The sequence below is a fragment of the Saccopteryx leptura genome, chromosome 3, assembly GCF_036850995.1.
Source record: "Saccopteryx leptura isolate mSacLep1 chromosome 3, mSacLep1_pri_phased_curated, whole genome shotgun sequence".
NCBI classification, from domain to species: Eukaryota; Metazoa; Chordata; class Mammalia; order Chiroptera; family Emballonuridae; genus Saccopteryx; species Saccopteryx leptura.
Window position 1 is genome coordinate 86,700,385 of NC_089505.1, and position 26,662 is coordinate 86,727,046.

The 26,662-nt window shown below is 58.7% G+C and overlaps 1 protein-coding gene across 1 annotated transcript in view; it reads right to left on the reverse strand.

The window, feature by feature from the left end:
• Positions 1 to 633: 633 nt before the first annotated feature.
• The window catches only part of NPHP4 (nephrocystin 4), an 86,962-nt gene continuing 60,933 nt past the window's right edge, over positions 634 to 26,662 (reverse strand). Inside the window, exons 17-30 of the mRNA XM_066374881.1 lie at positions 21,370 to 21,530; positions 18,900 to 19,080; positions 15,026 to 15,151; positions 12,371 to 12,582; positions 10,146 to 10,372; positions 9,898 to 10,069; positions 9,028 to 9,111; positions 4,823 to 4,979; positions 4,447 to 4,532; positions 3,906 to 3,991; positions 2,892 to 3,063; positions 2,124 to 2,303; positions 1,705 to 1,848; positions 634 to 1,082 (exon numbers count right to left, since the gene is read on the reverse strand). Of these exons, the coding sequence (XP_066230978.1) occupies positions 942 to 1,082; positions 1,705 to 1,848; positions 2,124 to 2,303; positions 2,892 to 3,063; positions 3,906 to 3,991; positions 4,447 to 4,532; positions 4,823 to 4,979; positions 9,028 to 9,111; positions 9,898 to 10,069; positions 10,146 to 10,372; positions 12,371 to 12,582; positions 15,026 to 15,151; positions 18,900 to 19,080; positions 21,370 to 21,530 (2,129 nt within the window). The 3' untranslated portion in view covers positions 634 to 941. The remainder of the gene's footprint in view (positions 1,083 to 1,704; positions 1,849 to 2,123; positions 2,304 to 2,891; positions 3,064 to 3,905; positions 3,992 to 4,446; positions 4,533 to 4,822; positions 4,980 to 9,027; positions 9,112 to 9,897; positions 10,070 to 10,145; positions 10,373 to 12,370; positions 12,583 to 15,025; positions 15,152 to 18,899; positions 19,081 to 21,369; positions 21,531 to 26,662) is intronic.

Below are 26,662 nucleotides of genomic sequence, written 5' to 3' on the forward strand. Positions count from 1 at the left end.
TGTTTCCAACGACTGAAAACAAAGTGTTCAATAAGAAGGCCTCGCGGTGCTCCCCTTGGTTACAACCCCTCACCGGGTCCTGTCGAGTCCCCCTCCCGGGTGGCTGCCAGTCGGCCCCTCTCCGCATCTCCACCAGCAAGACTGCTGGCTGTGCCCAAACCTGCCCCCACCCTGCTGGGCGGCGCCGACCCCCCACCTGCCTGGACACACGACCACCCGGAAGGGCGACATTTCCCAGACGCCTCAGAGCCAGCCTCCCCGACGTGGCCAGGTTCTGGCCCGAGTGTCCCCATCCTCATGCCTGGCACCTGGGCCTATGGGACCGATGTGGGAGAGGGGACGCTGCAGGCGGAGGGGATGCAATGGTCGTCCTGGGTTTCACAGGCGGGACCCGAGTCAGGAGATGTGACACAGCAGCAGATCGGTGTCCCAACCCCCCTCCTACCCTCTGCCCTTCCCCACCCGGCCAGGCCTGGGCAGATTCTCCAGGCGGCCACAGGCCACCTGACTGTCCCTCAGCCACACTGTCCTCAAGAGAACACCTCTGGCAATAGCAAAAACAGAAAACAGGCAAGAAAACTGTCAAAAGAGAAAATGTGTAAAACTTTATTATTTCATACGTAACTTTTTTAAAAAGATATAAAATATTTCCAGTATAAAACACTGCATAGAGAATAATATATTTGTATAAAATCCAGTAAAAAAACACAATTTCATCATTTAAGATAACTCATAGAAAACATTTTGCTAAAAGCAAATCAAAACATCCTAGAAAATGACTCTCTTGTGGGCAGCCAGGGTGCGAGTTCTCCCCTGCGGACACCAGGGGCAGCAGCTCGACTGGGCGGGGCCTCGGGGATGGCCAGGGGCAGGGCGATGCCCACGCCTCGGCCACGCGGCCCCCAGAGCAGCTGGAAGGCACCCACCACCGAGGCGGTCCTTCACTGGTAGATGACCTTCACACAAAACGTCTCCTCATTCTTGTCATCATGGTCGTTAATGTGAATCAGGATGTCCTCCTCCCCAGCTCTCCGACGGGGCATAAACAGCAGGCCGATGGCATAGGTCTCCCCGCCCGCGACCTGGAGATGGCGCTACAGTTAGCACCGCCCAGCCAACCCCTCTTCCAGAAGCTTCTACGCACCACAGGTGTCTCCTCCAGCAGAGCAGCTCACGCGGCCTCCGTCCCGGGGCGGGGTTTTGGCAGCCTGCCCCGAGGCGAGGGGCCTCCAGGCACGGGCTGTCTGAGCTGCGGTCCCCTCCAGTGACATGCCCAGCACGACCACCTTTATGCTCCCGGGAAACGCCTCCCAACCCCAGAAACACCCTCTACTGACAGCTGGGATCGGCCAAACATTCCTTAAAATGTTCACGACAGATGAGGGTCAACTTGTGGGGCGGTTCTAGTTAAGACCGTGGAGAAACCTCAGGGGAGGCCGGTCACCAGTGCCCCGGCCCCTGAAGCAGTGTCCTGACGAGGGACCCGGGGTCTCAGAGACAAGGGCAGAGGAGCTCGCCAGGGGGGGTCCCTGCCTGTCCAGGCACCGCACCAAGCGTAGGACGCCTGGCCCACCTCCCAGGACTTTCTGAAGACAGCCTGTGATTAGATGGGACTGCTCCCAGCTGTGGTGGTGACCAGCGACCTTCAGTCCCCGTGCCCAGGGCTCCGGGGAGAGGCAGAGCCTCAGGGCCGCCCCCACGCACCTGAAAGGTGTCCTCCTTGAACCGCAGCAGCTCAGGGTGGTCGCTGTGCAGGCGGTAGGTCCGCCGGGAGGGGTAGGGGTTTGTGTAGGTGATCTGCTTGTCAGCGCCCTTCCTGTCCCCCGCAGCCATCGTGATCTCAAAGGCCTGTGGGGAGAGTGGCTGGGGGCGCAGGCTCCTTCTCCGGGCGTTTCCAGAGCCTGCTCAGTGCAGGGGCCCTCCACACAAAGGACAGACAAGCCCTTGGGGCACCCGGTGGAGGCGCCCACAGCACAGGGGCAGCCCCTCGCCGCACCCAGGATGGGGGACAGGAGGAGGAAGCTCCCGCCTCGATCCAGGCAGGCCTGGGTGCAGGGACCAGGTAACGCTCAGGGAGCCCACCACCCCGTACCTCACGGCCCACGCACATCACCCTCCCATACCTTGGAAATGAGAGGCGGGCGGCAGGACAGGCACACGAGCCACGAGGCCACCAGTTGGTGGAAGTCTACGTCGACCACATTGAGGTGCACGAAGCGGCTGCCCGCCCGCTGGGGCCTCACGCTCACATGCAGGTCCTGCACCCCGTGGGGCGGCAGCACAAACACACCTCTGGGGTCCGTCTTCAGGAACCACAGAAAGAAGCGGGTGGTGAGGAGGGGGCTTTCCAGCACACCCTCCAACAGACTGAACCCCAAGGAAGCCCACCGCCCAGGGGGACACCCTGCTGTTGGGGGGGGGCTGCACGGCCGGCATGAGGTCAGCAGGGCCCGAGTGAAAGCGCAGCATCTGCAGCTAGACCCAACCCCTCGTCAGGCGGGGCTGTGGTGTCTCACTTCTGTGACATGCCCACGGCAGGTACGTCCCCTCCCGTGAGGCGGCGACCCCGGGAGTTTCACCAGCTCGCCGGCAGCTGCACGGCTGCGGCCACACTGATCCTGGAGTTACTGTTAATGTTCACCTTCTGGTGAATCTAAAGCTGGCCCTTGGGGATTTACCTGCTGTGTGTCCCAGACGGCGCAGTGGATGGAGGAGTCTGGATAAGACTCCACACACTGCTGTAGTCATGCAGGCGCTGGGGGCCTGTCCTCGGGCCCAAACACTGAGCTGAGCCTGACACCCCGGTCCTGCCCCGTCTGTCCCCAGGTGGGGTGAGGGTGGGCAGAGGCGGGAGATTACTGAAGGCATCCAGCACCCCCGGAAGGCCGTACCGTCAGCTCCTGGGGGTGCGAGGTGAAGGCTCTCACTTTCCGAACCGTCTGTGTCCCCCGGAGGACGAGGGACAGGCGGGTCCGTTGGCCTGTGACACAGGAGACGTCCACACGCTGCAGGGCGTGGAGATAGACCTGCCATATCTGGACGGGCGTCACCAGCCAGCGATCCCTGCGAGGGACGGACGCCAGGAGGGACCTGAGAAGGCTGCCCGGAGGACCAGGCCACACGGCTGTCTCCGCCCAACCACAAGCCCTCCTAAGCGGAGGCTCTCGGGTGGGACTGCAGCTCAGGCGTCACTCTGACTGCACAGGACACCAAGAATGAATGACAATGTGGCCTAGCAGATATGCACCCTGGGCAGCTTAAATCCCAATCCAGACTGGAGGCAAGGCCCGTGGGCAGCTCGTGGCTTGGAGGTGGCAGGCCTGAGGCTGCCGGATACAGACGTTTCACTGTAGAAAGGGCTCAGTGGTACATCCTCTCCGCATCATTCTGAGGACTCCATGCTGTGTGTCCTCAGACCCGTGACAGGTCCGGATACAGGCTGCCGCTGCCCTGTTCTCAGCGGAACCAACACCTCACCTCGTACTGTGTTCAAGTCCTCAGCGGGCAGGGAGACAACACTTGCGAGGAACGGGGAGGGACCGGAGTTACTGCACTAGGGTGAGGGGAGCAGAGCCGCCTGGGTCAGTCCCCAGTCCCTCCATCGGCCGGGGCGGGGTGGGGGCACTGGGCCAATACCCCCAGACTCCAGGACGGAACACTGGCAGGGACGCGGGTGTCTGGGCACTGAATGAGGGCCAGAAGCTGCCTTGACTTCCTGTCCTTGGTGGGCTCTGGGCACACTGTCCCTCGAGCCATCAGTGCCGCCCTGAGCCGAGGGTGCCGTCTGCCAGGCCCAGCCCGCCCGCACGAGCTGAGAAAGAGCCCGCTGGCCCACTCCCCGCGCTCAGCGCCCGCTGCCTCCTCTCCGCCTCCAGCGGCTGCTGACGCCAGGTCCATGCACTCACGTGTAGATGGAGACAAAGAAGTCTTTGCTCTCTGGGCTGGGACCACTCGCCACCTTGAGGAACACATCCCGCGGCTCCCCCGGGCCCTGCCGGACAGTGGGGCGTCCCAGGATGCTGCCGCAGCCCCTGGCGGATCCAGCCCCCCGCCCCCCGCAAGCCATAGCCAGTGTGAGCCGGGCCCCCGACATGTGTCTAGTTTTCTGTCCTACTCAGAATTCACGGCTGTTTTCACTGCGAAAGAGAAAACCATTAACTTCCTGATTTTCTATTGAGTCCAAGTTACATCCGCAGGGGCTGCAGCCAGGGTCCCAGGCGGCCGTCACGCCCTGACGGTCAGCAAGTGCCCTCGTTAGCATCGCACATCACCACCTCGCCTCAGATAACCAAGGAACTGGGCTGCCAGCCGGAAAAACAGCCACCCGTCCACAAAGCTCTCATGGGACGGCAAATGGCCACTTCACTGAAATGTGCACTGAGGAGCCGGCAGACCAGGCACAGGCGCAGCGGGCAGCGCTGGGCAGGACTAAGCTAAGCGACTCACCATGCTCTGGGTCTCACAGATGACGTTCGGGTCGCTGCATCGGACGTGGACCGGGAGCTCCTCGCCCGGCGTTCCCACAGGAGCACCTGGAATGGAAAATAGCAAAACCAACATCTCTTCTGGGCAGGTGGGGCCAGCACAGGTGCTGAGAAGATGGCATGCCACGCTACCCACCCACACCTGTGTGAAGACCGGGCTCTGTGCCCGGCTGCCTCCCGGGGATGCATCCGAAAGCAGTGGGCAGAGTCAGCGCCAGTGCTAGGAGCACAGGCTCAGATCTGAGGCTTCGCTCGGTCCTCCCTGTCACCCTTGAGGAAAAGCCTTTCCCCACCTGTGGAACCCACAAAATGCCAGCCACAGGACGGTGGGGACCTGCCTGGAAGCATGTGCCCGGGGGGCAGGCGGATGGCCTTCTTCAGGAAGGTGAGCTCCGGGTGGTAGAAGCGGAAGACCTGGTCCACCACGTGGGGCTGGGGCTGCACCGTCAAGCAGAGCACGGCGATGGGCTTGCCGTTGCCGGCCCGGAACACCACCTGCAGGCAGCCACAGTGCAGCGCTACGGGGCCTCCGCGGTCCTCCCGGCCCCCACGCGGTACAGCCACAGTGCAGCGCTACGGGGCCTCCGCGGTCCTCCCGGCCCCCACGCGGTGCAGCCACAGTGCAGCGCTACGGGGCCTCCGCGGTCCTCCCGGCCCCCACGCGGTGCAGCCACAGTGCAGCGCTACGGGGCCTCCGCGGTCCTCTCGGCCCCCACGCGGTGCAGCACCGGCCTGACCAGAGACAGGCGGTCTGCAGAGCAGGTGCCCATGCCGCGGTGGGGATGGTGCCCAGCACAGGGTCCGCACGTGGACGTGTTTCCCCGTGTAGGTCACATGCAGCTGCTGCTCCTGCTCTCCCTGCTGAGTGAGTCACACGCCCAGGGCAGGCGGACAAGGTCTGCACCCAGTGTCACACACAGCTACAGCCACCCCCTCCCCTGCACGCCCGCTGTGTGTGTGCCGGGTAGGGTGTGTGGAGGGGGGTTCCCCAGGGCCCTGATAAAGCCCCAAGGGAGCACGTTGGAGCCTTGTTTCCAGACGGGAAAAGGACACTGAGCTGATCAAAAGCGCTAGAAATAGTACAAACTTCCTCTGTAAACAAGTTTCTTACTAAACAACTTATTTGTCAAAACAGGGCCTGGTTTGCACAGGTGACAGAGTGGCTATCTCTGCTCCATGACTCGGTCTGGCCCAACAAGCGCTCCGGGCCTGGAAACAAGGCCAGAACGCCAGACAGGCCTTCCACATGGGAAGGGTGTTCTGCTCAGGCCAGTTTCACTGTGAGAGCTTTAGATGCACACTTAAAACGGTAAATGTGCAAAAACGCGTTTACGTCACACACTAACAGGACAGCCACCGCGAGCCCCCGCTTGGACCCAGCGTGCCACCCACACAGCTGAGCCTTTGTGCCCGTGCCCCAGCCCCGCCCGGCATGCCAGGGACTCGGAGCCGAGGAGCAGCGGGAGGAAGGACGACGGCATCCAGCCACCATGTCACTGGGGTCTGCTCTGAGGTTTCACCAGCACAGCTGCCTACGCTGCTGACGGCGCTCGGGCCCCCTCCTGTAGCGCCTGCACACGGCATGTGAGCGGCACATTCCCCCCACCGAAATGCCAGGCCCGAGGGTAGCGGCTGGCTGCCTGCTCCCTGCTGGCCCTTCTAGAGCCCAGAGCAGCGTGGGGCAGCACCCGGGGCCCCGCTGAGGCCACACCCCACCTTTGCAGAACCTGCAAACGCAGCTCAGTTCTCAGACGGAACTCACATTCCCCGCACTTTCTGTGACTCTAGCAAGTTCCAAAAGAGTTGATGGCATTTGTATGGGTCAGAGAAAGCTTTGAGAATGGCCCATCGGTACAAAATGGGCCAGGTCCTTCGGAGAGGGACTCAACAAAACCGCACACATGTAGCCTGTGACAGCAAAGGCTAGGAACAGCTGGAAGTCCAGCGCTGGGGGACAGCCGGGCAAGTGCTGAGCAGCCATCCTCACAACAGAGCTCCAATGTTACAGTGAACCAGGACGAGCTCCGTGTCCTCCCCGCCAGGGGCCTCAGGACCATGTCCCTGCTCTGCACACGCACACATGCACATGTGCACATCCATGCATGCACACATGCACACATGCATATACAGAGAAGAGGGGTGGGGGAGGAAGCAAGTTCTTTCTGCATACAGCTCATTTTATAGTTTGGTTGTGGACTCACGTAAACATTTTTAATTTAAAAACTAACTTTTAAAGGATCTCTATATATTAAAAACGACTGAAACACGCACATCTAGCTCCACAGCAGTGGGTAGCATGGCCACCCAGGAAGAATCCTGAAGCTCTGAGACCTCTGAGCCTGCGGCGCCTTCAGCACTGACATTCTGTGATGCACACGCACACAGACACCGCCAGCAGCCAGCGGCCTCATGGCCGAGGGGGCCGACCAGCGTGCTCGGTGCTCTGGTTATCCTCAGGGGAACTGAGCAAACAGGTAAAACAGGCAAACACGGGGAAGGTGACGAGGCTGCCGTCTCCCCTGCAGAGATGGGAACTCAAACTGGAGGGAAGGGCTGCTGAGGACGTCTTGAAGAGCTGCCTGAACACGTGCAGGCGCTCACCGCAGGCTGTGCACATGTGTGCCGCCCACTCAGGCGTGTGCTCCTAGGCTCCCCCTGCCGGGGCCCCGTAGCCACAAGTGCACCCAGCACCCAGGTCTTGCTTCTGAACGCCTGCTCCACCAGACAGAGCCTTCGGTCGATGGCTGGTCCCAGATACGGAGTGGGCACAGCACAGGGTGACTCTGGACCCCCGTGTGCCAGGCAGGCAGGAAGTGCTCAGAGAGGGACAGGGACATGTCAGAGGGCATAGGGGGCAGAGTGAAGCAGCTGTTACACAAACAATGGCGGCCACAAGCTGTAACCTACCGACTACAACAGGCATCCGGGTCCACAGCCGTCAGAAGTAAATCAGACACACAGAGGGGACGGTGGCAAAGCTCCGTTACTCAGGGTGCCGCCAAATGCGTGAGGAAGGAATAATAAAACCTGGGCATTGCCCACAGCAACCAAAATGCTAACAACCCTCCCAGCAGAGTCCCCGCTGGACGCAGAAGCCAGGGGCAATGTTTGCTGAGGAACACGAATCTTTACATAGTCTCGGCATCTCCTCACAAAGTCCTTATTAACTACTTTCTGATGATCAAGTACCGAATACCTCTTAATTCTACAGCGCAGAAGCCGGGCAGACCCTGTCGTCTCTACACGAGAGTGAATGTCGCCAGTCACGGCCCATCAGCACCGCATCCCTCCCAACACGAGGCTCAGGGGAGATGCAGCAAAGCTCCCAGCCTCCTGCCCAGAACCAGAAGTGGAACCTCAACACCAGCAAATGTCGGACACACCCAAACTCAGACATTCTGCGTGACAGCCGGCCTGCACACCTCAGAGGGCCACGGCACAGAAGGCCGGGAGGCGCGGCAGTGCGCTGGCAGGCAGAGACCGGCTATAGGACCGCACGTGCAACGTGGACACCTCGGGACCCTTGCTGTCATGCCGACAGGGTCGGACGCGGCATGTCAGGGCAGCTTCCTGATCTCCACGGCTCCACAGAGGCCGCGGCACAGGCCACCCTTACTTTCAGGACTCGCCAGCTCTGAGTCTCACACAGCCGCGGGCACCACGGCCACGGCCGGTCCTCACACTATCAGAGCAACCACGGACAGGGGAGCTATAGGCAACGTGCCCACAACTGGAAATCAGGGGAAATGCAGAAATTGTACTATTCTTGCAACTTTTCTCTAACTTTAAGATTATTTCCAAATAAAAGGTTTAAAAAGAACGGCACTGGAACTAACTTGGAAGGGACGGCCCTAGCCCGAGAGGGGACAGTCTCAGCACCAGGGCCTCGCGGATGAAAAACCCAGCAAATAAACACCGAGCTCTTACTGAGACCTCCTCTGGAGGGCTCGGCCACTGCTCATTATGCTGAAATTTGGTAAATGAAGGGCGAGAATCTCGCAGCAACCCCAACCTTCCGGCAGGAAGCGCGTCAGGGCCACCGGAGTGCGGACAGGAAGTGGATCACAGACGAGTCGCGCTAAGTGCAAGAGAACGAGAGCTGAGGGCCACCACAGCATCGAGGGCCATGGGCAACGGCCCTTAGGTGGTCGCGTCATGCCACCCAGCCCCGTGGCCTCCGCAGGTGCCTGCAGCTGCAGAGATGTGAGGACTGGGGGCATGAAGGTGGCGGCTTCACAGCCAGCACCAAGGGCTGCAGGTGCTGAGTGCCCGGGGAGACGCTGCCACACTAGACGCCCGCTGGCAGCTGTGCCAGAGTCTGGCTAAAGCTCTCACTGCCCTCTCGGGACGTGAAGGTCCACCTCCGAGCGCCCGGGCCCCACTGCCAAACCCCCTCCAGGAGGTGTGAGAAGGGCCGAGGAGCCCCTGAAAGGCCCAAGAAACAGCGGACCCCACAGGCTTTGCTCGGTCCACAGAGGACACGCGGCCCGCACCCCAAGGCCTGGCGTGTGTCAGGATCAAAGTTCCACCTTCTGCCCCTCACCTTGGCGTGTCTGGTGGGCATTGTGCTGGACTTCCCAGGTGCACCGGGGTCTGTGCCCTTCTCGGATTTCAGTTCAGTGGCAGCCTGTGGGGAACCGTCAGCAAGGCAGGTCACGACAGAGTCCGGGGTGACCAGTGCTGCCTCCTACTTGGAGGAGCTTCCACCTGAAGGAACAGCTGCCACCCAGGGTCTCGCTGGCTCTCACAGGATGCTCTGGGTGGCTGCTATACCCAGCACAGAGGCACTGTGGAGGCTGCGTGAGCCGTCAAGGGAGGAGGCCCGTGTGCCCACCCAGCTCTGCCTGAAGCCAGAGCCTGACGCCCTCGCCATCATCCTTACGACCCTCATCCCCAGGGTGCACCCCAGAGCCTGCAGGGAAATCAGTGAGCCCCTCGGGCTCCTCCGACCATTCCAGGGGTAAGCACCATCCACAGAACGAACCCCACTGCATGCACACACACACGCACACACACTCACAAGCCCCTCACGTCCTCACGGGAAACCGCAATTCCTGCATCTGGGCGAAGGGCACACCTAACAGCACAAGTGGGTAAGCAGCCCCAACTGGAGAGTCAGAAGCCGGGGGGATTCGGCCCACCGGCTCCCCTGAGGTCTAGGAAGCCCCTCCACCAGCTAGGAGACAGACGGACTCTGACACCAGGCCTTTCACCACACGGGCCACGTAAGCAGGAAGCAGGAATGTCTGGGCCACGGTGCACAGCGTGGGCGCCAGGGCACGCGCATGAGGACACGCAGATGCAACAGCGGTCCCACCCCAGACAGACTCTCCAGTTTGCCCAGCTGTCTGCCCGACGGGACGCTCCCTGAGCCTGACGCCCAGCCCCCTCAGCTCCGGAAGAGCGCCCCCACCTGCGCCACAGAGAAGATCTGGTATTTGAAGGGGACATGGGCGGTCTCCCGGGGGCGCAGGAAGAGCTGGGGCGCGAGGCTCCCCCGCAGGCGGAACATGTCCTCCTCCACCGGCGTGTGCACGCTGGCCGCGTCTTTGAGGTGTCTCCACTCACGGCTGTCCAGGACAAGGCTGGGGGGGGGGGGCGCGGAGTGAGCAGGAGGGCTCTCCCTCCCCCAGGAGGCCCCGCCGCACAGAGCTGGCCCACCTGAGCTCAGGGTTGTCCACCTCGATCGTTACGGTGTGCTGCGTGTTGTGGGGGTTCCTGAGCGCGAACTCGAAGAACTCGGCGGTGCCCAGCGTGGCATGGATGGTGTGCTCCGTGGTGAGGGCCAGGCTCAGTGCGCTGGCGATGCTCTGAGCCTTCAGGCGCTCCCGGTAGGCGGCGATGACCTGCAGGTCCCGCGCGTGCTGCGCCCGGGCGCTCTGCTGAGCCTGCGAGACACAAGGGCCCGACCGGGGCCGCCGTGCTGGGCATGCGCCCCTTCTCTAGGGCTAGGCTCGAGTCACCTTCCCCCACGCCTGCCCCGAACACCAAATTTCTTCAGGAATCACCACTGCCTCTCCCTCACATGTGGGCTGGATGGGGCCTGCTGGCCTCCAGCACCAGAGAACAGAACAGGGCATGCCTGTCCGTCCACGTGGACGGCGGCAGGCACCCCCAGCTTCTCTCAGCCCACAGGTGGGCTCCTGTGGGAAGGGGGGTCTGCCCCACAAGCTCCTGATGTCGACAATCAACCACCAACTACCCCACACACACTCATGAGGCTGGCATGGGCGCCGTGGGGAACCGAAACCAGAGGTTTCCAACAAGAGAAGAGAATGACTTCAAAATTAAGACAGGTGACCAGCTCCCACCCGGGTCCCCGATGTAGCAGCAGGAGCCGTCTGCAAGCAGAGTCCCTCGGAGGGACATGTCCTGACCTGACTGAGCTCCAGCCGGGCCCGGACTGGCACACGGCCTTGGTCAGGCTCACCCACAGATCCTCCGTCCACCCTCCTTCCTCAGCTGCCGTGACTCAGTGGGCTGGCCACCAGGTATGTTCTAGGCTGGAGACTGGCTTGTCTTTCTGTGAGCCTCCCACTACAAGTGCAGCCCATTGGGGCTGCTCTGTGAGGTCCAGGACTGGAAGGGCCACCCCCATGCTGGGACCTCCAAATATCATGAGGCCTAGACGTCAGAAGGAAAAGGCCAACTGAACGCCTTTGGACTTGGACTCAAAAGGCGAGACTGACTTCAATTCCTTAGGACAGTGACTTGCCAACACCCACGTCAGCCTTCCCCCGGTAAGGGGGCTGGAGCAGAGCCTCCCATTTCTGCCCAGGCCTGTGAAACCGGGAGGGTGGTCATGTTCACGCTCGGGGCCACCCTAGGTGAGCTTTTTATTAGAGCGTCTCAGAGGAGTGGACCTCTGACAAACTGTGTGGCCCCAGGGCCAGAGTGGTTTTGCAACCTGGAATCGGGACCCCGGATAGCCACGCACCAGACGGGGGAAAGCGGCGGGTGGACATGTGGCCCTGAGGTTGCTAATGGTGCTGTGTCCTGTCCTGCCTCCTCCCAGACCACAGAGGAAGTTCTTAGCCTGACCCCTGGCCTCCCTCCACCCCATCAGAGATGGGGCGGCGTATCTGACAGAGAGTTCCAGAGCCTAAGCCAGGCGGGCACAGCCCTGCCCTCTGTCTCCTCTTCCTGTCGAGACCATCTGCCTGGAGACAGCATCGGGGTGCACGCTGCTCCTGCCAGGGGGTGCGCTCAGTGAGGAGGTCCTGCCTGCAGCCGTCGGGCATCACCCGACTGCGGAGCTTGTGGGTGAGCTCCAGGCTCGGGGTCAGGAGCCCCTCGCCCTCAGGTGCCAGCCAACTCCACCACCAGCTCGCGTGGCGGTCCTCAGCACAACGGGCAATACGCTGGCCTCCCTCTGCCATGCTCCCGTCTGACCTCCTAGCTCACACCCAGGCAGGAAATGGTGATGGCACTGAGGACCCCTGGGACCCCGACACCCGGGCCACGAACCCCACTTTGGGCCCCAGCCGCAGGTTCAAGGACAGGCCACGACCGCTCCGAGCAGGGAGATGGCCATTTGCTGGAGTTTCTGGGCTAGAAGGAAAGCCCTCTTCCATGGCACCTGACAAGGGATGGCGACACGCAACATGGCACAAGTGTGCCACCCGTCTGCAGTGAGGGGTGAGGGGCGGGATGTCACTGGAGTGGCCCACACACCTGCTCTTACCAAAACTCCCTGGTCATTCTGATGGGAAAGTGACCCTTGATGGCTGAAAAGTCCACGCTCTCACATCCTGAAAACAGGATCTGGGAGGAAACGGAGACCCTCGCGGGAGAAGGGAGGGGAGGGGAGGCCAGGCTGCTTCGCTCACGATGACACCTAGTCCTGCTCTGCGCCCCAGGGGAAGTGCGGTGGATGGAGTGCTCACCAGCACGCCGGTCCTGTAGCAGCTGAGCCCGCCCGCCGACTCCTGCAGACGCACGGTCCGCATCCGCTCCAGCTTGCGCCTGCGGACGGCGTCCTCCTCCTGGCCGGCAGCCTGGGGCCCCCGGCTCCCCGGCGGTGTGAGGGTGAACAGCATGGCCGCCAGCTCACTGTCCACGTCCGTCAGCTTCTGGGCCTGGACCACGTTCTTCACCCCTAGAAGGTTCAAAGAGGAACCAGAAGTTAAAGTGCATGGTTCCGTCCTTTTCAGCAGATGCCCCCAGAAGGGAGCTCAAAGCGTCACTCCTCTGCATGGTGTAAGGTGAAAAAGACAGAAATGACAAAACTGGTCCCTACAGCATCCCTCCTTACCAGCCTCGCAAACACAAGGAATTCTGATCTTGGCCCTTAGACCAGGTTCATCAATGCACCACAAGGTGACCTCGTAGGGAGAGAAGGTCAGTGTTCTAGAAGCTCGGGCTCCCAGGACACTCGAGTCGGGCGACCCCTCGGCCGGGGCGGCCCACCCTGCTCGCAGGCAGCCCTCGCAGGAGCAGCGCTCAGAGCTCAGGCGCACCATCCCGTCATGTGCTCACCCACCCTGCGGCCGTGGGGGGCAGTCATGAGCCCCGAGCTCAGAGCAGGCCTCGGGGGCTCCGCTGGGGGTTCTCCTGGGCCAGAGCCTCACAGCCAGTCGTGGTGGGCGGCGCTCAGACCAGGCCAGGCTCCCAAGCTCATGCCCTTCGGGGGGGCTGTGCCCGGTCCCTGGACATGCGTGCCTTGGACAAACAAAGCAGAAACGGCTCGGCAGTGACGGGAGCTTTGCTTTGTTTCTTCCGTCAGTGGCCGTGCTGGTAACAAAGCCGCACGTGCCACATCCCACGCGGACACGAGATGCCCAGACAACCACACCGCCAGGCCGGCGGGCAGGGGAGGAGGAGCATCCCACCGGAGGGCTGGGGCCCTTCCTGCCTCTCAGAACCCGGGAAGTCGGCGTGGCGGGCCCACTGTCATCACGCGTCCACAGCACCGTGGCAGTGCTCCACGCGGCGGTCAGCAGCCTCCCCAACGCGCCCTCCTCCCTCTGTCACGAGTAAACAAGTGCCATTTCATTTCCAGGCTCCTTGCCGCCGTTCTATTTTAAAGCTGTTTAATTGCTTTTCCGATGGCTTGAGTCAGTGTGGACGTCTGACGTGGCTGCCCCAGGGGAGCATTCCCGTGTTTCTGGGGCACAGGCTGCAGGCTGGGAAGGCCTGCCTGGGCGGGGCGGCCTCTGCGTGGAGGGACCCGGAGAGGAGGCCAGCAGCCTGAGGGGTCATCGTGAGCGCTCTACTCAGAAGCACCCCCCAACCACGCCTCTCCCGGTCCCAGAGAAGCCAGAAACGTGGTCCCATGACCGCGCGGACTGCTCCGCTGAGCCAGGAAGCACTGAGAACCCTCGTAAACCACACGGCGTCCTAACCCCAGAACCAGCCCAAGGAAGACCAGGCTTTCTGATGGAGCACCTGCTCTCTGGTTTTGGTCAGAAGGGACCAGAGGACTGATGACTCCTGAGTTATCCATTCAGCCAGCAAACCCTCACCCACCACCCCGAGCTGCCTGGAGGAACCCCTGACCCCCAGGCCACGAGATTCCCAAATACTCTCAGCCTGTTTGGAGGCTGGGAATCCTCCCTGACTTGCATCCACTCGCGTGGTGGCCAGAGGGGCCAGCAGGGGATGGAGAAACTGGCCCCAGAGCAGGAAACACCCTCCCCCTTAGCCCCGTGTGACCTTTCTTTGCCTCAGTTCCTGGAACACGGAAACGAGGAAGCTGGTCCAGCCACTCTCAGTCTGCCTGGACCATGGGCCACGGGTGAGCATGCACCCCCACCCCCAGAGAACATGCAAGGACCCACTGTTTTGGCTGGAGTTTCAGGGGATTCGTGAGATCCTCGCGCCCCTCCGAGATGGACCCAAGGGCACCAGAGTCCCACGGCCACAGCCCTAACTCCCTCCCAGAGCCCAGCCCAGGTCCAAGGTCGACAGAGCCAGAGGATCGACAGCACAGGGAGCTCAGGGCAGACTGGGGGTCACCGAGGCGTGCAGGGTGGGGCGCGGAAGTGCTACGTGAAAGGACACGTCCCACCTTTCATCCCAATGACATGTTTTATACTCAGGTCTGTGGGTCATTTTAACAGGACAGAAAGACTTCTCTGCTGTGGGAAACACCGTCACTGAGCCCCGGCCTTGATTCCCCAAGCTTCATAACTACTGCTCCTCCTCTTCCCAACACGGGAGGTTCAGATTCCCTCTTGGAAATCAGTCTGGGTTCACCCTGACCTCACTTCCTCTTCCCTGCAGAAGAGCCACTAACCAAAAGCAAACGCCACTCACAGGACCGTAATTCCCCCACAAAATACCAGGCGGCTCCCACAGAGCCCGGTCTAGAGCGCCGGGTTTGACGAGCGCGGTGTACCCACGTGGCCCGTAGGCCCCCTGAGGCCGGGCCCTCGGCAGGACGCTGGCAGCCACCACCCTGCCCCTGGTCCAGAGGGGCATGAACACCACCACATGTGTACACTCACACACACACACAGCCTTCTCCCCATTGCTCTGCTCCGCCCCAGCCCACGCCAACCACACCCGTGCACGGCCCAGCCGCCCACCGGTCCACTCACGTCTCGGGCCCCCCCGCGTGAGGAGGCTGCCTCCCTTGAAGCGGCTGGCTCCGTTGTTCGAGATGACCCGCAACCTGGAGGGTGGCAGCGAGCTGGGATGTCTCTCTCTCTGCTCACACGGGTGACCTGCGTGAAAACACCGGCAGGGACATTGGTGCCACACACGAGCCTGAGGGGACAGCCTGTGCCCCAGGAGGGGTCCAGGTTCCCGATGGCCCAGCCACGCCTCAGACCCACTAACCCCAGAGTCCACGCTCGGTTTTAAATCCACAAGTGAGAGACGGGGGTGGGAGCTTGTTCACCTCCGACTCCTTCTTCTCAGGTTCCCTCTCCCTCCTTCCTTTCGGCCGCAGCCCGAACTCCCAGGTGGAGAAAGCCCACGGCGCCCGGAGCCTGCGTGCAGTGTCTGCCCTCTCACGTCTGGGCCGCCTGGCAGCCCCACGACGGGGCCCCGAGTGTCGCCGTGCTCGAGGAAGGCCGCTGCGCACCTGGGCAGACGCCCAGCTCCACGTGCACCCGGGGGCACAGGGCCTCCGCGGCCTGGAGTCTGCTCGGCTGTTCTCATGACGCTCGGGACAGACGGATCCAGGCCCAGAGGCCAAGCCCACGTCCCGCTTCCCTAGGCTGAACTGGAACACACCTGCTGACCTGCCCGCGTCTGAGCGTCGGGGTGACGCATGTTTACCGCAGAAACGCCTCTCAGAAAGGACGGAATCCCCTCTGGGAGCCCCACCCCCTCCGCGTGGACTTCTGCTCGGGGTCGGGCAGTACACAGTTGATGAGGTCAGTACATCTTCAGCCAAAGCAGAGTCACCTCGTCCCCATGGGACCTAGTTTGACCCTGACTGACAGCTTCTTGTCATCGCAGGACCTCACGCTCGTCCCAAAGGAAAGAAGCTGGTGTCAGCACCCCTCATGGGCGTGAGCTTCCTCTCACCTGATACCCAAGCAGAACAGAGCTCCGAGCTGCTGGGCTCCCAGGCTGGCAAACCTGCCCACCGCCAGGCTAGGGCAGTGGTCACTGCCGGAAGGAACATGGCCACAAGAACCATCAGAGTCCTCAAGGAGCCCCTGATCCACGAGGGAGACGACAGGTAGAGACAGCAGTGTGCTCTGGGCCCAGCCGCCAGCTCTGCCTCATGTCCCCTGCACCTCCCTGCTGTCTCTGCAACGGGGGTGACACGACCTGACCCAAGCCCTCCTTTCCAGCCACCAGCTCAGAGATGGTCCAGGCTCATGGTTCTGTACCTTTTGCTCCACATCAGGGGGGGTGCGTGGCCCCACAGACCTTGGCAAGCTCTGTGCCCCATCCCGAGAACCCACTGCCCAGTCACCTGGCAGGGGGCACATGCCACCTGCACTCACTGTGGGCACAGTGGGCTCCTGCCTCACAGAAGGAAGCCAAAATATCCCACAGCTTTCTCCACCCCCAACCCTATGACTAGGGGTCCCCTGCGTGGCAGGGAAGGCCGCCTCTGGTCCTAGACATCTACCTAAGATGAGCACAGCCCGTTCTGCACCTCAGAGACACGCAGACACCAAGGGAACCGCCGCAGGTCAGGACCTGGCCAGACAGCGTGCAGAAGGTGCCCAGCATGCTCTGAGCTCGGGCTCTCAGGGCGACTGACCATTGTCACTGCAGCATATGGGACCAGCAGGACCGTGTGGTCCCCTCCTGGACAGACGAGGGGTGTCCCCGGGCTTCCTGCATAGACCTTGGAGCACTGGCTTGTTCACAGGATGGGATAATCAGCCAGAGAAGCTGTGTTTACACATGCACAGTGACTCGGGCACCGTACGGGGGGGGCGGAGATGCCATATTCCATCGGGGCACAGTTTTGCGTCTGAAATTACTGCCCTTTTTTTCCCCTTCAGTGAGACAGAGGTCACAGCTGGGACCAACAATCTGCTATGGCAGTCGACAGCCTTCACACACGCAGGGCTCCTGACACAGCCGTGCGCTATTCCACAATGCCGCGGGGCAGAACACGCCACCACTGTCTGACCCCAAGCCGCAGTCATGGTGCACACACCCCGGTCGCCCTTCACCCTCGAGAACACGGGGACGTGAGCATGGACCCAGGGCTCCGGACAGCCCTGCCTCACTGGGGGGTGGGGGGGGCTGGGAAGGGCGCAGATACAAGTGGTCACACTGCACAGCTTTTCCTTCACTGGGTAAAGGAAAGCAACACAGCTCCTGCGACGATTGTGTGACCAAAGGTCACCGAGAGACAGCTGCAAAGCAGGCCGCTGGTAGCGTCAGAAAGCTTGTCTGAGCCAGGAAGCCACCGAGCCCGAGGACGGCGCTCTCCCACAGAAAGAGCCACAGGGGACCCGGGGCGCCGGCAGCGAGGCTCCCGTGGCCTCACGCGCACCATGAACACAGGAGGCTCAGAACGCTGCCCAGGGGAGGTGGAGCCGGGCACAGGCGTGGACTCTGCTGTCACTGGATGGCTCCACAGCCATCACCCACCCCACTGACCTGTGCCTACCACTCGGTGCAGAACAACCAGGTCTGTAAAAGAATAAAAGCCACAACACAGTCCCCCCCCCCCCAAAAAAAAGCCAAAATTCACAGAGAAAAAACCGTGGCATGCCACATGGGGACAGGCTGCATGCGGTGGTGCCTTTGTGAACTGCTTCCCGTGCATGTCTGCACCGCAGCCTCGAGAGAGAGGGTGTCTCAGACTCTCCTTCCCATGAGCTTATCTCTCTCTTGCAGGCAAAGCATGAAAACGACAATTTAAGATAACACATAATGGAGCTAATCTTTCTTCTGAAGATAAGATTTTAACACCCGGAGTCACTGCGCATTTGTGGGCTGGCGAATTAAACATAAAAATAACCAGCACGGTCCTGGAAGCACACTTCCTGCAGCTCTGGGTCCGATGGGCTTGAGTAATGTCTGAGACTCACATGTGGCTCGCTGATTTCTCGGGGTCCTAATTGAGTTTTGCTGTTTCCACACTGTTTATTTTCCCAGGTGCCGTGGATCCTGCGTTTGTAAACAAGCAGGCAGCCACCTCGAACCCCGACTTAATGAGCTGTGCGCACCTGCTGCTGCCCCGCCACCGCCCCCGTGCTGACGCTCGCCATGTGGCCCACGGGACCCGGGCCGCTGAGCTCAGGCTGAGCTTTGAGGAATAGAAAGTTCCCCAATAAAACAACCGCGGTTTGAGCCCCGTCCAAACAGACACAGCTCCACAAACCCCAACAGCGTGGGTTCATCCAGCTTTCAAGTTTGTCCCCAAAACCCCAATCCCCCCCCCACAGTCCCCTCAGGGAAGGCTGAGTGGGCTTGTCACCGGCCCACAGGAGCCCTTACTGGGTCTCGGCCCTGAGCTGGCTCTGTCTCCTGTCCCGTCACAGGCCTTGGTCACGCCCTGCACAGGGGAGGGGGAGGCTCAGCACTGTCTCCCTGTGGAGCAACTCACGGGACACCGTGTGACGTAAGGTCAAGGTGTTGGGCTCTAAAGAGGTATCTTCCTCCATCCCTGTCCCCACGCTGGGTGGAAGGTCAGCAAGGTCTCTCCCTCCGCTCCCCCTCCACGAGGCAGTTCCGTGGGTAATGCTCCCAGTGAAAAGCTCATGGTCACTGTGTTTGAGGACTGTCACAGCAGGCAGCATCGAGATGCAAAATGTAGGCTAAGCCATGACAACTAACAATCCCAAATCCTGACCAGAAATCAGGAACACCAAACAACTGGTGCCAGGGCAGGCTCAGCGGTCAAGCTAGTAAGAGTTTTTCTGAATTCCTGAGCATATGATGCCCACAGTATGGCCGGTGCCCTGAGGGAGCTCACGTCCCTGTTGGGAAGACGGGTGGCTGCCCAGGAAATGAAACGAGACCAGAGAAAACTGCCGGGACTCTTACCCACATTGGCCAGGGTCAGGTGCAGGTGGCCCTTCACCACTGTGTGGACCCCGATCGGCTTGACGCCGCCAAATCCGGTCACATCTCCACTCAGAACCATCGCGTCCTGCTCGTACTCGGTGGCCACGACCTCGAGCTCATGCGAGACCTGCACGGCCGGCCGCCCCTGGCGGAGGAGGTGCTGCAGAGGAGAACAGCTGGTCAGGACAGTCGGAGCAGGACCACCTCCCTCTGAAAACCACATCACTGATGCTGGCCGGGCCTTCCCCACGGATTCTTGAGTGAAGGGCAATGTGATTCAGCCCGGGGTCAACACCAGGGCACCACCCCAGGGAGCCCCTCCATGCGGCCTCGGGTCAGTGAAGTGAGCAGCAGTGGGGCGCTAGTGGCAGCCGTCACTGTCACACTAAGGATGTGGTGTGGTCGTCACCCTCAGAAAATGAGCTGCAGATGTGGGCAGAGGCAACTTCAAGATGGTCTGCCACATTTGTGACAAGGAAGAGTCACTTAAACGTCCCACAAGAGGGGACAGGTGAAACGAGCTACAATGTGTCTGTGCCTCAAGAAAATAAGTCTGCAAACAGCACCTGCAGGACCTCCCAACCAGGACTCCCTGTGGGGGTGGGGGGGTCACTTTGCTTTAGTAAACAGTCCATCTTTGCTATGCCAGCTTTCAAGTTAAGGACCTTTTATTCTTAAAGAGAAAATTTTAATTTATCCAAGTCTGTGTCAATGAACATGGCAGCATTTAAGAGTCTATTCGTGGAAGAAGAGATAAGACTCCCTGTCTCCAGGTGTGACAGTATATGGGGACAGGCGGGCTCCACCGCGGACGAAGGGGCACCACCAAGGGTCCCGAGGTGGCACCGCTGGGGCTGCTCTCTGGCCTCCCTGTGCCCCAGCACTGCCACAGGCATCCCTCCCTCCCTCCCTCCCTCCCTCCCTCTGGTTAGTCATTCTTTGCTAGGCAGTGTCCAATGTGGCTTAGGACCATGCTAGAGAGAAACAGTGACCATCCCACTCCCACCTTCCAGGATGTCACTGCTGGTGCAGGAGACAGAGGAGCAGTGGCCACAATGACCCCATGGTGCCTGTGCCAGCCCCAGCACGAACTGAGGAACCAGGATGACCAATGAGAACATCAGCTGACACGGTCGAGTTCTCTCCGCGCCTGGACCCTGCCCCAGTGCTTTATGCACACTCCCCCCCTTCCTCCCCATCCCCTGGGGCGTCACCCCAGGGGCAGACATGGGTCACGGGCGTGGGGGACACAGCCCGGGTCAGCCAGCGTCCCAGAGGAAGAGGACATGGTGTCAGGGGAGCCCCACACACAGCCTGGCCACCGTGATCCAGGGGCTGTGAACTTGCCACAGTGAAGGGCGCTGAGGAGCAGGGACTCAGGGGCTTGGCTCTGCAGGTCTCTGTGACCACGCCACTGTTGCCGGGGTGTGGCTCGGGCAAAGAGACTGAGGGGGCCACGCTGGCCTTCAGATGGGAGGGGCCACGTGGGACAGAAGAAACGAGAGGATGAGAGAGACGGGCAGCTCTGCTGTGGCCCAGTCTCCTCTCGCACCCCCACCAGGCGGGGACCACTCTCAGGACTGCCCGTCACGGTGCTGGGGGGAGGGGCCCCGGAGCTCCCCTGTCAACTCCACGCTGACCCTCGGGGCCCCATCATGGAGCAGAGAGGGTGAAGAGACCCGGGGGAAGAAGAGGGATTCACGCGTGGACTTAGATCCATGTGCATGAAGAGATGGGAAGCCCACTGGAGACACGACTCAATCCTAATTCCAACAGGAACTCGAAAAGCAGGATTCCTGAAACTGATCACAGGGCCTCAGCCAGCACTGCACACCGGTCCCTGCTGCCCACTGGAGGCAGCCCTCGATGGGCCAGGCCCTCGGGGTATGAACCGACCTGGGACAGCTCTCAGGGAACGGACAGCCTCCCCGTAGAGGGACAGCAGGTGATGTGATGGGGCCAGTTGGTCTGTAGGAAAAACAGAGACCTGGGCGAGTGGAGCCAGGCAGCAGAGAATGTAGACTTCGTGGAAATCGTTTCCTTTTGGGAAGGGCAGAGCTCGGTGGTGCTTTGTACACTGCTTACAAAAATGAGGGGATCAGGGAACGCGCAGGTACCCCAGTACTTTCAGCCTTTTTGTACAGTGCATTTTCACCAATGAAATAAAGATTGGTTTTGCATCTCATTTGCATAACTGAACAACTTTCTTTAACTCGTCATTTGTTTGTCTGATGTTCTTGTTTAATAAAAAAAAAAATCAAATGCTTCTTTTTTTTTTATCACTTCATATTCATCTTAAAACATCCCTTAATTTTTGTAAGCAGTATATTTGTGAACAAGGAAGCCAGACCACAGTTCAGTGCTGGACAATGACCGACATCACGAGTGGACAGACCTATTCGAAAGGATGCCCACCCTGAGGGCGCCTGGCCCACGGGGGAGCCGGTACCTTCATCTGCACGGCGGTGGATCCGATGAGAAGCAAGGAGTCTCCATCCCAGACGTCGACCTGCAGCGTCTGCGCGGCCAGGTAGCGGCAGAACCAGCGCCGCTCCCCAGGCCTCAGGAACCCGGGGTCCACCAGGAACCTCAGCTCAAAGCCAGGAGACCCTGTTCAGAGAGGCCCCGAGTGAGTCCAAATGTAATTGGAGTCATTTATCATCTCCGCACATCGGAGAGGTTTCCGCTCTGGTCGTGATTGCTAATTTCTGCTTCCATCGTAGCTTCAGTTTAATAAACACATTAATCAAAAAACATCATAAAATACCCAAATTAACAAAGCGAAGAGTGGTGTTCAGAAGACTACATTTCTTTCCAATATATAGGAAAATTCCTCCCCAAAGAAGATTGACGGCTTTCAACAAGTCCTCGTGCAACAGCCCGTGCTGGGCGGGAACAGGGGCCCTCGAGGGCTGGCCGGGGAGACTTCTCCAGGCCGCACAGGGATGAAGGAGAAGCCAGTCAGCATCTCCGATCAGAACCAGAGTATTCACACTCACACATGCAGAGCTGAGCACATGCTGCCACGGAGACCCAGACCCCCCCCCCACCTCCTCCCCTTTCCCCTCCCCTCTCCTCCTCCCCACGTCACCCCTCCCCCAGCCCAGCCTAATGGCTAGAATACACCAGGCACCAGCCCCATGGGGAGCACAGGCCCCACCGAGGCGTCCTCAGGCTATCAGGCTTCTTACTAAGAGCACCGGACCACCCCCCTGCCTGCACCTTGTCCAAATGGCATCATGATCAATTCCAAATTGACAAGAATGCCACTGAAATCACTATTATTAGACAAAGTACAGAAAACAGCAGTGCTGGGACCACGTTCAAAACACTCCTCCCCCTTCCCAACAACAGCGAACCCCGATTTAAGAAGCCCCCAATGAGCAGAATAGTAACTCTGGGGAGCAAGGGGCGAATGTTTACCTGGCACCCCAGGCAAGCCCCAGGCCTAGGCCGAGGTCCTCCGCCCATCCCCAGTGGCCTGAGCCCCATGGGTGCCACCCTGTGCTGTCCCCTCTGCTCCCCTCAGGACCAGGACAGCGTTTTCAGCGGAAAGAGAAAGATGGGTCAGGACGGGACACAGCACTGGGAAAGGGGACGCAGGGGTGGGCACCGGGCCCGAGGGGAATGGAGCGAGGGCCAGCTGCACAGACCGGGTTCCAGCCACGGCAAGAGAACTTACAGGGGCACCTCGCAGGGTGGAGGAGCAGCAGACAGTCAGGACGAAGGCCAGGGCGGTAGTGACGTCAGGCAGTGCAGGCCACTCCCCAAGGTCACATCTCAAGTGACTAGACCAAGTCACAGGGCCACTGGAGGCCCACTGCCCCGATCCCCACTCAACTGACTATATATTATACCACAAAGAAAACCTAAACATTCTCTATAACGTAGAAATAATACCCCCCCAAAAAAGTGCCTAATGACAAAGCAGTAAACTAGTTAACTTATTCTTAACCTTTTGAGTAGTATGAATGTTCATGTACGTCCTTGTGCCTCCTGACCATCCAGAGTACGATAATACAAAAGTGTTTATTTTAAAAATGTGTACAGCAACATTAAAAAAAGGCAAATGTATGTTCTTGTTTCCATAAATTGGTTATCAAACAAACATGATCTTAAGTTAATAAAACTGGAACTGGAACTAATTTCATTTTTTGAAAAAAATACTCATGCCCAGGGGTCAATAAGCATGAAACAAACTCACTACTGAAAGGGTTAAATAATTCTATTGCCAAAAGAAAAACACAATCAAAACAGCACAGTGCGGTCACGTTGGAAGGCACGTGGGTGGTTTCTCACAAAACTAAACATCACCAGATGATCCAATAATTGCACTCCTCGGTGTTTGCCCAACAGGGCTGAAAACTTATGTCTGCACAAAACTCCCAACAAAAAATGTTTGCAACAGCCTTATTTATTGGAAGCAACCACAATGCACTTCGGTAGGGGAGGGACAAACTCTGGTCCATCTGGACAAGGGAATGTTATTTAGCACTGAAAAGAAACAAACTATCAAGCCATGAAAAGGCATGGAGGAAACTAAAATGCATATTGCTGAGTAAAATGATCCAGTCTGAAAAAACACATACTACATAATTCCAGCTGTCTGACACCCTGGACAAGGCACAGCCTCAGGACAGTGAGGAGATTGGTGGTGGACAGGCGGGTGCAGGGGAAGAACGGGGCACAGGGGACATTGAGGGCGGGGAGATTACTCCCTGGCCTAGGATACTGTAACAGTAGATGTATCACGTTAAGCATTTGACAAAACCTATACAACACCAAGAGGAAAGCTTAGTGTCAACTATGAGCTTTAGCTAATATCATGGATCGATACTGGTTCATTAACTGTAAGAAACGCACCGATCACACCAACGCGAGCTATCGATACGCGGGGAGACTGTGGGGTGGGGAGCGTAAGGGATCTCGACTACCAGCTCAATTCCTCCGTAAACCTAAAACTGCTCTTTAAAAATAAAATCTAGTAACTTTAGAAAGGCTCAGAACGGTACACTGTGTTGCATGCCACATATTTCAACTATAAAAGACAACCTCTCTTAAGTGAGAGAGACAGGGCCGGGACCTAGAGGGACAGCCCATCCCGGGGGGACTCCCAGGCAGAAGGACCACTGATGGGGGCTCAGCTGTATAAAAAACTGCAAAGAAAATCTTACTTTAGACATTAACTTGAGAATTTGGGGCTCTGAATTTTAATTCATAAGGACAAGAAGATTTGATTTTGGAGTTTAATTTCTCTGGACTTCAATCTGCAAGGAAATTTAATTTTTGGACTAATTTCTCTCTGGGGAATTCATCACGGAAAGGGGCTCATTTTCAAATCAGGCGCATTGCTAAGTGGTCAGCATTTTCAGTGAATTGCCTGAACCCACCACTGGGCCTCGCCTACCGCGGGACTTCTGACGGGCTGTGCTGGACAGGGGCGGGGACAACCTGGAACAGGGAGGGTACGCGCTTCGGCAAAGGGTGCAGTGGAGCCTTCAAATCCACGCCCTCTCCTGATCCATGTCGGAGCCTTTCATGGACATAAGCTAAGTTAACTGTCCCAGGAGGACCAGCAGAGGGAAGGTGGCCAGTTTGGGAGAAGTGGTCCCGTGAAGGCTGGGACATGGTGACTGGTCTCCCCTCTCCTGGGAGTTGGACCACACCCCAGCTGCCACAACTCCTGTGCTCAAGCCCAGGGAGCCGGGAGAACACGCCAGGGCGTGGTGTGCCGCAGAGCGTCCTTCCCAGCCACACGCTTCCAGGCGGAGGGTCACCCTGTGCACACCCTCCTCTGCCCAGGGCACGCTCCTCCCCGGGGCCAGAGCAGCTCGCTGGCTGGAGGCTTTGGGGGAAGGAACAGGACCGGCACTGCTTACCCCTTTCTTTGCTGCCTCTTCTCTCAGGTCTGCCCGCAGGAAGAGAAGACGCTGGGGTCCACAGCTCAGCCCAGGGCCTGAGGCTGGCCGCTGCCGCCCAGCCCGAACCTGCCTGCAGCCAAGCCCAGCAAGCACACCCGGCTCCCAGAGGAACCACAGCCCTGAGACAGCTCTGACGCTCAACTGAGTCTGAGGGGCCAGGGAGAGGAGCAGGACCTGCAGACCTGGGACCCTCCTGCCGAACAATTTGGCTGACCCTTTCTTTCTATTATGTCTTTGTTTACTCAGCATGGATGCTCGTTTTGTAATTTCTCTCCTGCTTTCATTGGATTTGTTCTGTTTTTGTTTTCACCAAACCTCTTGAGTTGAACCATTAGATCAGCACTTTAGAAGGTACTTCCTTGGCTCCCAACATAAGCATTTAAAGCTGTAAATTTCCCTGTAATGACCATTTTACTTGCATCCTGTTAGCTTTGATATGCGATGTTATTTTGTCATTCAGTTTTAAATAGTCATTTCTATGTCAGTTTCTTCAGGGATCTATGAAATAGTTAGAAGTATGTTTTAAAATTCAAAAAAATCCAGTAGCTTGTAGAGACTTCCGGGGGGGGGGGGGGGGAGTTAGTGATTGATTACCAACCTTGTGGCATTACGGGCAGAGAATGCCACAAGTTAGAGTTGGCAGAGATTCTCTTGGTATGGTGATACTTGTTTGGTGACCTAAAATATATACATATACATACAAAGTATCACTTTTTGTAAGTTTCAAAGTGGGCTAGAAAATAACACATATTCCCACCTGACCAGACGGTGGCGCAGTGGATAGAGAGTTGTACTGGGACGCTGAGGACCCAGATTTGAAACCCCGAGGTCACCGGCTTCAGCGAGGAGAGGGGCTCATCCCACTTGAGTGCAGGCTCACCAGCTTGAGTGTGGGCTCATTTGGTTTGAGCAAGGCTCACCAGCTTGAACCCAAGGTTGCCGGCTTGAGCTTGAGCAAGGGGTCACTCACTCTGCTGTAGCCCCCCCCCCCCAGTCAAGTCACATATGAGAAAGTAATCAATGAACAACTAAGGAGCCGCAACAAAGAATTGATGCTTCTCATCTCCCTCCCTTCCTGTTTGTCCCTGTCTGTCCCTCTCTGTCTCTCTCTGTCTGTCCCAAAATAAATAAATAAATAACGCATATTCCCTAAACTGGTGGTAAGTACAAGTTTTTATGAGATCATCTTTTCAAACTGTGTTCTATAATATCCTTATTAATTTTTTCTCCCTAATTTAGCAATTTACGGAGAAGGGTGTGTGAACCTGCAACTGCGGGGCTGTCGGTTTCTCCTCAGGTCTGCCGGTTCTCCCTTTATAGTCTGTGGCCGTTCATTAGGTCACAGATTCAGGACTGTGCATCTGCCCATAAACTGTCACCTTGATGGCTAGATCATGAGCTTCTCCATCGTAGAGCTGTGTCTGACTTCCATCTCTCTTGTCTGACGTCAGCGCTGCTGAACCACCTTCACGTAGCATTTGATGTCTTGTTCGACCTGTTACTGTTACCATCTACTCAGGAGGAGGCTGTGGTTCAGAGCCCAGCTCTGTCCCTTACTAGCCAGGTGACTGGCAAATACGGGACAACTGTCCAAAAAAGCATAATTGGTATGTTTTCATTGCAGTTTAAATCCGTCAGTTTATAATAACACCAGGGGGGGAGCCACTGGTTCCTCCTCCCAATGAAGGATGCTGGAAACTGTCTCATTATTTTGAAAGTGAGTCAATAAAAGGAAAGAATTAACTGTTATGCTGCCTTCCGGATATGACTGCACCTCCAGGTAACCAAGTAGCTGGTGAGGGTAAGTGTCTCTGTGGAAGC